The 12,530-nt window shown below is 36.3% G+C and overlaps 1 protein-coding gene across 2 annotated transcripts in view; it reads left to right on the top strand.

The window, feature by feature from the left end:
- The window catches only part of marchf5l (membrane-associated ring finger (C3HC4) 5, like), a 32,912-nt gene extending 21,525 nt beyond the window's left edge, over positions 1–11,387 (top strand). For both annotated transcript variants that reach the window (XM_028799404.2, XM_028799412.2), the window contains 3 exons: positions 4,244–4,427; positions 4,800–4,966; positions 9,178–11,387. In XM_028799404.2, coding sequence (XP_028655237.1) covers positions 4,244–4,427; positions 4,800–4,966; positions 9,178–9,345 — 519 coding nt within the window. In that variant the 3' untranslated portion in view covers positions 9,346–11,387. The remainder of the gene's footprint in view (positions 1–4,243; positions 4,428–4,799; positions 4,967–9,177) is intronic.
- The last annotated feature ends 1,143 nt before the right edge of the window (positions 11,388–12,530 follow it).

Below are 12,530 nucleotides of genomic sequence, written 5' to 3'. Positions count from 1 at the left end.
CCGTAAATGCCAAAAGGGACTCTGCTCTGTTGGGCCCTTCAGCAAGGCCCTTAACCTGCAATTGCTGAGCGCTTTGAGTAGTGAGAAAAGCGCTATATAAATGCAAAGAATTATTTTTATTATAATTACACACATGGGGTGACACAGTGGCGGAGTGTTAGCGCTGCTGTCTTGCAGGGAGTCATGGTGCTGATATTCCCTGCCTGGAGTTTACACGTTTTCCTGCTGGGTTTCCTCAGTGTGCTCCAGTTTCCTTCCAAAGATATGCATATTTGGGGATTTGGTGCCGCTAAAATGACGCTAGTGTATGTGTGTGCTTGTATTCACCTTGCGATGAGCCAAGGCATCATCCAGGGATTATTTCTCACTCGTGCCCAATGCTTGCTGGAATGGACACATCCCTGGATTTAATCAATAAACCTCCTTTTCAGAGATATTGTGGTAAGGTGTCATCGGAATTTAATGGGTGTTCTATGCAATTCACAACACAGAGAAGCCGAACATGTTCTCACGTGATAATATCTCGCACTGCCACCTGGCGGATTCCTCCAGATTTACATAAAGTACGCGCGCAAGTATAAACACTTCAACACTTGCGTAGCAGGAGCGTCCGCTGCAGCATGCGTCACGTCGCGTGAAGTATAACTCCGGCCTAAGGCTAATGCTAACATAATAGGCAACTGTGCCAGTGAGCGGCAGCACACAGCTTCACTGATAAGAACCAAGCTGCGAACATCCTTGACACAGTGTTTCATGCTTGAGAGAAAGAAAAGAAAAAAGACAAGCCTTTAACAATTGCTTCTTTATACTAACTAATAATGTGTTGCTGTATTTTTTGTCATTATCACTAAGATGTATAAAAAAGCATTGGCATATAAACTTAAATGCTAGCTAAATTAAATATAAATGTGGATGCTAATATAAGAGCCCACGGCTGCAGACATCAGCGCTGTTAAGTCATGGCATGCAGCTGCACAGTGGTCTGAAAGAGGCCAAGCTACTGCTAACATCACGGGCACATGTTCAGGAAAAATGTCCCTAACTTTCAACATTCAACTCTTAAGCCCCTATAGTGCTCAAACTAACTAATATCATAATATATTTTAATTTTTTTCCCTAAGGTATTGAAGAGCCCTAATACTTCTAAATGACATTTGAGTGCTTATATGTTTTATGCACTAGCTTGAGAGCTTGCCCTTTACTCACACTACAAAGTCCTTGCATGCAGGTTGTTTAGTCTTCTTTCAGTAAGAAGCTCCGCGCCTACATTCTCAAAACAAAATCTGCCTGCTTTCTTCTTCAGAGTGCATGATGACCTTTTCTCACAGCTTGACTCACAGAAACTGAAAACAAAGCAAGTGAGAAGGACAGGCAGGCAAGAGGCCTCTCTAATGAAAAAATGGTGTCCTTTCAAAGCTTTTTCAGGCCTAGACTTTACATAGCCAAGAGCAGTGAAACTAATAATGAAGTGCATTGATCCTTGATCAAAATTCTCAAGAAATGCTGAACAGTTACTACATTGTTCTACAATGCATCCTGTACTTTTCTGATACTGTGATTTCATTATTGCTTATAATATTATTATTATTATTGACTTATTTAGCTGATGTTTTTATCCAAGGTGATAAAACATATGTATATACAATAGATACACAATTTATTACATTTATTTATGTTATCTTATTAAAGTGACTTGCTAAAGGTCACATAATGTCAGTAGTGGGATTCGAAGCCACAGCTTCAGGATTGGAAGTCCAAGGTATTAACAACTACACCAAAATACCTGCCATTATTGTCTGTCTGACTGAGGGTGATGCTGTTCAATCGTTGTATTTTTTCCAAAAAAACCCACCAAAACAAAAACCAATTGTGTGTATGTGGTACAGATTTAAAACTTGCACGTGAGTCAGTTTGAATCTGTTTAGATATTATAGTATGACTAATTGCACACTGGGAGAAACTACAAACTAGGTATTCAAAATGAAAAAACTCAACTGCACCCATGCTATTTTTACAATATTAATGCCTTCCAGTGGTTCAGTTTAAGTTATGTACTGTATGTGTCCAGTTTTTAACAGCTTTTTGAGTTTAAGTGTCTCCATCATTTTCCGGAGTTATCAATGAATTAGGAGTCCATAATGGATCAGATTTTATTTACCATCTGCCACAGTGCATGTTAATTTGTTCACACACTCAAGACCACTCTGGCCCTAAACTTCATAAATTAAGGCTATGTGTTTGAAATGAAAGCTATGTATTTTTGTAAATTATATATAATACGTCTTTACTTCACATACACATCTATATATCTGTTCTCCCCTCATTTAATAAGTAAAGTTTTACATAAATTTCATTAGCTGATGAGAGTAGTGTAGTTTTGAGATTTATATTGTATGTCATGGTCACAATGTCATTTTAAATGGTTTGCTGGATTTCCAGTAGTTCTAAAGTTTTGGAGAAGACTAGTCTAACTTATTATAACCATAATTAAAGTTGAGGTTTTAAAATAAGTGATACACAGAAGGACTCTTTAAAAAAACCTTAAACATATCCTCCATAAGATTCTCCAAGTCATAGGGAAACTGTGATAAAAATGGTGAGTTTTTCAGATTTACCGGTACCTAACTTTTACCATTTTAAGATCAGTAAATCATACTATTAAAAAAAGAGTCATAGAGCTGTAGGTATACAGTGTTTTTTTTTTTTTAGATTTGCAAAGTGCTTTATACCTAAAGAATCTGAAGCATAAAAAAATCATAAAAATGCAATGAAAGTAATGATGGTCTCAAAAGTAAAGCAAGTACTGTATATGGTTTTTAAGCAAACTTTTGTAAATAATTGAGAAGTTTGTTTAATTTTGGTTATTGGTTCCACTTGTATTATGCAGATTTTCCCTGATGTATTCCCAAATTATTTAAAGTAACGTTTAAATATTAAAAAGGAAATGAAATAAGTGAACAATAAGAAGTAGTTTAAAGAAGTCAGGTCTTGTGCATCAAGCAGAGAAGCCCCAACCTTGTTTTAAAAAAAAAAAAGAGCAGTTTTGGATTAGGCTGTAAAACCCTGAAGATAAACAGAGCATGTGAAAAGGGAAGAGGAGCAGTTTTCATGTCTCTAGTGTACTAGGTGAAGACATAAATAGAATTAACAAAGAACAGATTCATGGGAATTTGAAAATATGCAATGGGCATGCTTGGTTATAATTACTGAATAATATTCCTCAGTTTTATATATTGGAATGTAACATTCTTAGGGTCTTGGCCCTCTATTTGTTGAACAGGTAAGATACCATTAATGCTGGTTAGTGAATCTCGTGAAAGTTTCACTGGGGAAAAGACGGATTTGCAAGAGAACATCACTGCGGGATTTTGGAAAAGGGCAAAAGTTAGCCGGTGATTCCCAGACAACTTAGTTCTAGTTTTGTTATGTATACATAATAAAATGAGATTCTTGTCATGTCTTGTATAGACTGTTATAATACAAACACAACACAATGAAAACAACAATTTACAATATACTCGTACTATAAATATATAGTACTGTTTTCTGCTTTGTCTGATTCATATTTTTGATGTGCTAGACAAGAACCAATCTTGGACATGGCAGAAGTTCATCACAGGGCTCAGTTATACATACACATCTAGACCTATAGTTCAATTCTCAGTTACAGGGATCAGGCAAATAGATTACCCTCTTATAAGTAGGTTTATGTCACCTTTTCAGGGTGTATTTTAGACACAGATAGTGAGGGCATATGAGAACCAAAGTCCTCAACAAATTGGTTATGTAGGTTTATGAAATGATGATACAGTTCTGACTAGTCCAACAGCCCACAACTAGGTGCCACAAAAAGTAATTTGCAGTAATTAGTGATAAAATAGCAGCTGTTTGTGATGTACAATTATAACAGCTAGGAAGGAATATTAAGTGGTTTTAAAACTAAGGTAAAGGTAAGGAAAAATCAGGTGAGGGCTAATGCTTTATAAATGGCAATTAAATGTACTAAAATGGACACACAACTAGTCTTCTCTTCATTAACCTTTTCTGATTTGGGATGGGATAAACTTTTATTAGGAGTTAGGAGCGATATATTTGCTATTTCTCTTCAATCTTTTCTAAATTAATCCAAAAGCAGATTTTCATTGGCTACAGAATTGCTTTTGTAATGGGCTGAAACAACCATTATAGGCAGTGGCGGATTTCCTGCTGATACAGGACCTAATTGGTCTCTTTCTAACACCAGGTGGTCGGCCATAAAAAGGGTTTGGATGTAATGGAACGAGCTGACCCTCTTTTCCTCCTCATGGGTCTCCCAACAATTCCGGTCATGCTGGTTCTTGGGAAGATGATCCGCTGGGAGGACTACATCATACGTCTCTGGCAGAAGCATTCTTCCAAACTTCAGTTGCTAAACAGCATTATGCCAGGTAAGATATGTACAAGCTAGGGGTTGAATTTTGGTTTTGATTAACTAGTTACTTTATCAGATTCATCACCATCAATACACGCACGAAATATTAGCTTAATACTCATTGAAAGATTATATTTATTGGACAAGTCAAATTAATTAAAATTACAATTTACACATGGGGTCATGGTAGCCCCTTTTAATATAGGAAAACAAAAAATTGTAATAAAAGCATAAGTATTTGGGTGCTTAATATACTGTCTTCTAGGTTTTCAGTTTAGGAGGCTTTTCTGAAGAGGAGTTTTTTCTCCTACGGATGTAAGTTCGCTATTGATCTCTCACATCATATTAAATTACTTATTTATGTTTTTGTTTTAAACTAATATTTTAGGTATTGGAAGACCTGTCCCTCGTCTGCCAGCTGAAGGCAGCTATGTTAGTGACCACTTGTCCATGTCACGCACTCTGTGTGGTGCCTTGGTCTTTCCCACTATTGCCAACCTGGCAGGTCGCCTCATGTTTCGTAGAGTACACTCCAATTTGCAGCGTACTGTACTGGTAAGCTATGTATTACATATAAAGTATACAGATACATGAAAGCACATGAATATTAGTGTTTGTGTGTATACATTTATACACGTGTTTATATGCATGAGGTAGTTTGGTGTTGCGGACAGTTTAGGTATAAAGAAGGAATATTGGTCACAGGCAAGGCCAGTAAAGTCTCTTGTAATGTGCAAATGATCAGAGACAAAACATCAAGCCATGCTATTGTAGCTGGTTTACAGATAGGTGGCAACATGATGGAATTTTAGGGGTGCCCAGCAGGAGTAACGCACAAAGACAGTCCTCTAATAGAGGACAGAGGATGTCCGGAATGGACCTGGGCAATATTTGTCTGGAACATTCAGATGCTGGTAACCCAGTCATTCCTTGGATTGCCTGATCTTTTAAAAGAGAGACAGAGACTAAGGAGTATGGGTGTTGTTCTTCAAACCACACAGTCGACCACAGAGCAACATTGAAGAGCTAACTATTTTCAAGGCTATGGAAGACTTTGATAAAGGGGACTCGGGGCTGCCAAGGGTAGTCATAGCCTGGTTTCCCTGGAGCAAATGGAAGATCCATGACCCTATAAGCTATTCAGTGTAAAGTAGCCACATTGCCAATACCTCAGTAAATATGGAATTGGCAGACGGGATAATATATAAGAGAACTGATAAAGGTGAGCAGTGATCAAAATAAGAACATGGACAGTTGGGAGTGCCAGTACACATAATGGAAAAGGTACTGGAAAGTAGGCTCAAGTAGGAGTTGCTTTATTACATACTCCATTTGTTTTGTAAGTTTTGTTGCTTCCATTGTTTATCCCTTCCTATATGCTTATTTGTTTAGTAAACATATCCTTTTGTAGGTTTTGGCTACCTTGACATTATTGTGGGTTTGAGTCTGACTCAAGAGTATTCACATATTTTTGCTTAATACATGAAATGCTTAGCACTAATGTGTGTGTGTGTGTGTGTGTGTGTGTGTGTGTATTTGCATACAGTAGGATGAACTTGATAAGTTGCAGCAAACCTTGTTGGAACAAAATCAGCCCCAGATAGGTTCTGGAAGGCACAACAGTTTTCATTTACTTGTATTATACTACTGTTACCAGTAGAAACCATCTAGGAACTCGGACAGAACACACTATGACAGAAACTAAAGTAATTTTAGAAATTTTTCAAATTTGGAGCACTCATTATTATACAGCAAACTCCAATGTAAGGGTTGCTCTCGTACAGCCATATTGGTACATGCATAACAAAAAGCATACTTTTTATATAGTAAGAGTATGAAAAAATGCTGTGAAGAATTTGTATTGCATTTGTGCAAGAGAGGTAATGGCAACCAGTAAAACTAAATAGGCTACAGAAATTCCAGTACAAAAGGTTTGCCGCGATTAAATGTGAGCATCTGTGAAACCAAAAACTCTTCTTGTGTTTCAGAGAAGAAACTGCTTGATTTAAAATATGCAAAAAATTAAGTAGTTGTATACGCTAAAAACCAGTGCAGTCACATTAATGTTTGAATTTTGAATATATTCAAATGTTAAAAAATATACCCTTCCCAAGGGTTAACCTGACCCACAACCTGTGTTCTATTTCCCCTCTTTTATAGCCCTACTCCCAAAAGTGATCAGCAGGGAGGCAGAAATCCAAGGCACAATCCTATCTTGTAAGAATGTATGGTCTCTTGTAAGCAGCAGGCAAGATGCCCTCCTAAAAAGCAATTAACTATTCATTGAAAAAAGTGGCATTTGTCTACATGTTATCAATGTAGACAGATTTCACTACTAGCTGTACCTGAAAAGAGTAAAAGGAGAAAGATGGAATATGTCTTGTGGAAGGAAAATAATAAAAAAACAAATGCAAACTGAAACTAAATTTGTGCAACTTCTCAAGTTAATGAAAGTCTGTGTTTGTATGTATGTGTATATACTGTACATTAGCATTCCCTTTCTGTGCAAATGTCCATACATCTATGTAACATTTGCTAAGGCAATGTAATGGTAGACTCAGAAAAGGGGGACACTGTTTGAAGCAATTCAAAAAGCTATAGGAAACACACATCAGAATGAAGCTTCTCAAACATTCTGTGCAAGAAACCTTTAAATCATTCCTAAGACATTGCAGCTCTCTGGTTTAAATTGCTTTGTATGTATTTTTGTGCTTTAGAAAATTATTTTTCTTTGCACTTTTCCTTACCTGAATAGTGGTTAATCCCTGGACATTAGATACAACTAAGACTAAGAAAGAAGAGGATAATGTCCCTAGCAGAGGTGGGTAGAGTAGCCAAAAATTGTACTCCAGTAAGAGTAGCGTTACTTCAAAATAATATTACTCAAGTAGAAGTAAAAAGTAGTCATCCAAAAAATTATTCAAGTAAGAGTAAAAAAAAGTATTTCGTGAAAAGACTACTCAAGTACTGAGTAACTGTTTGAACTTAATAAATTATTTATTTTTTAGAAATGGTGTAATAATGTGCAAATTCTGCTATTTCCAAATAATAAAAAATGAGTAAAAATAAATAACATCTTTACAAAATAAAGATGCACAAACAACACAAAGTTCCAAAACTCAGTTTTTCACAACAAAGCTTTTGAAGCCAATACCTACAGTAGGTAACGTATATGTTTGAACAGTGCAAACTACTTACAGTGACGATATACTGTACACTGACAGTATAATACTGCATATTTACTTTGTGGTGTAGCAGGTCCGCAGCTTCAAAAAAAAAAAAAAAAAAAAAAGGCCACTTTCAAATCCATAAAGCCGTGTCACTCTCCGTGAGCACAATTGCATGACCGCTGGGAGTTAATGAGGTAGTTGGAGCAAGTTACACCTGCACGTGCGGATGCAATCGTTCTCAATTGCTTCATTGGCTTTCTGTGGCTTGTGATTAAGGCCCACGGAGACGGGAGTGTGTATATATATATATATATATATATATATATATATATATATATATATATATATATATATAATATATATGGGTCGGCACAAAAAAAGAAGGGGGAATCAAAGAAAAGGAGAAAAGAAAAGAGTCTGTAGGGGACCGGCATCTTCACATACTTGCCCTCCAAATAGCACAGCTGATAGAAAATAACATTAGAACAAGGCAGCTTGTGCACGTACAAGAAGTCTCACTTTACCATGACTGTATGTGTCTGTGCTTGTTCATTACTCAATGAAGTGATGGTTAAGCTTCAGCAGGAGTTGGCTCTCAAGGTTCTTGCAGTGAACAGGAGCTCCGCATGACTAAAAGTCTCACAGGCTGCAGATGCAGGAAGTTTGTGTGTGGTCATGTGACTGCATGGCTACATCTGATTGGTGAAACGTAGTCATGTGATTATTGTTGCTACATCTGATTGGTGAAACGTAGTCATGTGATTATTGTTGCTGCATCTGATTGGTGAAACAGTCATGCAGTAGATCCACTGGCGACTTCTCTCTGGCAAAAATACAGTGTATCTAATGTGTAAATGGAAAAAATTAACGAGTCGAGTTTTGCCCAATGTAGCGGAGTGAGAGTAACGATTCTTTTTCACAAATGTACTCAAGTAAAAGTAAAAAGTATGATGCAGTAAAACTACTCTTAAAAGTACAATGTTTTTTAAAAGTTACTCAAGTAAATGTAACGGAGTAAATGTAACTTGTTACTACTCACCTCTGGCCCCTAGGCTGAAGGAACATTGCTGTGTAGTAAACTACTCAGTGTTACATTTTTTTGCCAAGCAAATTAAGAATTGCAGAGAAGCATCAATTCACATTTCATACCATAATACTTTTTCTTTTTTGTACCAGGTAGATATTATCTGCATAACCTTTTTATATGCTGTTTAAAATTGCAAAAAAAGTTTCATTCTTTTAAAAGTTTGAGCATTACTCAGTTGTTTTTTTAAAAAATGAAGCAGGTCTTCAGTCAGAAGTTCATTTAAGACACATCTTAAACAATTTTTCTTTTCCTTTTCTATTACTTCACCTAGGTCGAGACACAGTATATGGCTGGTATTTTTGTTTATTTGTAGCTCAAGGAGCATCACCAATTTACATGTGCCCTCCTAGCTGTGACCAAAATATAATATGGAAACTGTTGCTGTAACTTGAGAAGCTCTTTTCAAAACTGACTTTTCACTCAGATCATAATTTAAAGTTGTCTTTGCAATTGCAGCCTCTAATTTTATTCAGTTGTTTTTATTGTGTGTTTGTTTGTTTTTTTTTTAGGGTGGAATCGCTTTTATTGCTATTAAAGGTGTCCTCAAAGTGTATTTCAAACAGCAGCAGTTTTTAATTCAAGCCAATCGACATATCTTGAACTATCCAGAGGAAGAGGACGTGGATAACAGAGTGGATGATTCTTCTGGGGAGAATGGAGACAGTGGCAATGAGTAACACCTTCTCAAAATTAATGGACCTGTTTGTGGAAATGGACATAATGCAGAGCCCTGGTTTCTGAGGGGAAAAGGAATGTTGATAAATTGCCTCAGTAATATTTATTTGAAAATTTTCCATTTTTTGTCTTTACTTGGCAGCACCTGTACAAAATGTATAATCATTGTCACTATTTTTTGCCTTTGGAGAAAACAGTAAACAGTCGTATTGTATTACTGGTATGTTTACATATCCTTCCCAGTCACATTTTGCAAATGTTTGTAAAAATACATATTTTAAGAATTAACTGGAAAATATGAAAAATACATCCATATATAGAAGAATATAGATGACATGTTTTTTTCCTTTAATTTTGACATTTAATAAACTGATTATGTGTTGGGATATACTGAAATTTAACAAGTTTAGCAAACTAATTTATATTATTTAAATTGTTTTTGTTATATTAGATATAAGACCTATCTGGTTTCTTCCATAGTATACTTTTTCTTTCTTTTTTTGTCCAATTTCCATATATTTCATAGATTTGAGGTAGCAATACTCATTTATGCATGCATCAGAGATAGTCACCCAGATCAAAATTGTCAATGTTAACACACTATTGAGACTTTAATGGTTACAATAATATATGAGAGAAAAATTAATACTGCCCTTTAACATGAGGCATTGTATGCAGTTCATAAAGCTTTTTTTTTTTGTTACTGTTTAATCTTTTGTCATATATCCAGAAGGTGAAATAATTTAGTCTTTTAGCTATGTAGATACAATTATTCTTATTTTTATGGGTGGTGACAGAAAAAGTCAACACCCATGTCACCATGGAAGCTATAATAAACAAAAAATAGTGTAGTATTATATTGCAGTGCACCTAAATGAAATAAACATACTTAGTTATACTTACAGTATATTACCATTTGGGGAAGTAAATGCCTTGTTCAAATCTAGGGCTGAGGTTGTATTTAAGAAAAAAAAAAACTTTATCGAGTTACCTTTATTTATTAACTTTATTTTATTTTGTGTGATTTGCAGGTTGTTGATAGTCCTTTAGTCATAAAGTAGTCTTGATAAAAACATTGGAATTAGAAAACCAGCTATCCATTTCATTTGTAACCTTTCTTTATGCCTTCAAATCTTTAGAAGTCCTCCAGTTTTTAGTTTTCTCAGTTTAAGTCTGCTTGGTTAACATCAAATGCAAAAAAGTATCCTATGTTAGGGTAAGAGCTGCTTCTGTCACACAAGTCAGGAGGGTTAAGCAGAGTAAGGATGGGTGCTGCTTTACTGGTTCAGAGAATGGCATTAAGGAAAGAGCATCAGTGTACACCTGAGAAAGCTTCTGTTTTCAGTTTTGGGATAGAAAGTTTCTTTTAATGCAGTAGCTCACTCAGCTGCACCTGCTTTTTTTGGTATATGGTTCTTTTTTCTTTGGCACATAGGTGTTACTGCTCAAATTCCCCCATAAAGAAGTGCTCCAGGGCCTAGTGAGCTTTCACTGATGAATTTTAGTCCTACATTTGCCAACCTTGGTCCTCGTCTAAAAGATTTGGGTTGACCTGGGGACCCACCTTAATTTCAAAAGTTATTACAATTGTGCAAAGTTAACTCCTATCTGAGCTAAACTACGGGCTTTAGAAGGGCCCAAATAGTAAAAATCTTACTGTTAATAGTAACTTTATACAAAGCAAGAAGACTAGCTTAAATTGTCCCTTTTTTTTAGATTGAGGAATTATTTGCACAAAAATGAGGACAGATTTTTTAAAAATCATACCTTTTAATGTTATTTTGGCAAAATGTGCAGAGTAAAAGAGAGAGATCAAAAGTATGTATAATATTTGATTTTGTTCTGTGGTGCCTTTTTTAGATTCCTCAGAAGACAATTTTGGCTTTAGTCTCATCCTCATAAATTCATTATTTGAGTTTATTTTATAACATCTACACTATTCCTTCCATCTTAGCACCCATTCTTCAGACCATTTACATTGCCACAGTCACTACCTAAGGACATATCTCAAGCCAAGCAATTGAAATAAATGGCTTTGAAAACACTATAGTAGTGTTTATATTAACTAGGTAAGATATACAGTGGTGTGAAAAACTATTTGCCCCCTTCCTGATTTCTTATTCTTGTGCATGTTTGTCACACAAAATGTTTCTGATCATCAAACACATTTAACCATTAGTCAAATATAACACAAGTAAACACAAAATGCAGTTTGTAAATGGTGGTTTTTATTATTTAGGGAGAAAAAAAAATCCAAACCTACATGGCCCTGTGTGAAAAAGTAATTGCCCCCTGAACCTAATAACTGGTTGGGCCACCCTTAGCAGCAATAACTGCAATCAAGCGTTTGCGATAACTTGCAATGAGTCTTTTACAGCGCTCTGGAGGAATTTTGGCCCACTCATCTTTGCAAAATTGTTGTAATTCAGCTTTATTTGAGGGTTTTCTAGCATGAACCGCCTTTTGAAGGTCATGCCATAGCATCTCAATTGGATTCAGGTCAGGACTTTGACTAGGCCACTCCAAAGTCTTCATTTTGTTTTTCTTCAGCCATTCAGAGGTGGAGTTGCTGGTGTGTTTTGGGTCATTGTCCTGTTGCAGCACCCAAGATCGCTTCAGCTTGAGTTGACGAACAGATGGCCGGACATTCTCCTTCAGGATTTTTTGGTAGACAGTAGAATTCATGGTTCCATCTATCACAGCAAGCCTTCCAGGTCCTGAAGCAGCAAAACAACCCCAGACCATCACACTACCACCACCATATTTTACTGTTGGTATGATGTTCTTTTTCTGAAATGCTGTGTTCCTTTTACGCCAGATGTAACGGGACATTTGCCTTCCAAAAAGTTCAACTTTTGACTCATCAGTCCACAAGGTATTTTCCCAAAAGTCTTGGCAATCATTGAGATGTTTCTTAGCAAAATTGAGACGAGCCCTAATATTCTTTTTGTTTAACAGTGGTTTGCGTCTTGGAAATCTGCCATGCAGGCCATTTTTGCCCAGTCTCTTTCTTATGGTGGAGTCGTGAACACTGACCTTAATTGAGGCAAGTGAGGCCTGCAGTTCTTTAGACGTTGTCCTGGGGTCTTTTGTGACCTCTCGGATGAGTCGTCTCTGCGCTCTTGGGGTAATTTTGGTCGGCCGGCCACTCCTGGGAAGGTTCACCACTGTTCCATGTTTTTGCCAT

Source organism: Erpetoichthys calabaricus, chromosome 1, assembly GCF_900747795.2.
Source record: "Erpetoichthys calabaricus chromosome 1, fErpCal1.3, whole genome shotgun sequence".
Classification (NCBI taxonomy): Eukaryota; Metazoa; Chordata; class Cladistia; order Polypteriformes; family Polypteridae; genus Erpetoichthys; species Erpetoichthys calabaricus.
The sequence above is the reverse complement of the archived record's forward strand: the minus strand, read 5'-3'. Positions and strand labels throughout refer to the sequence as shown.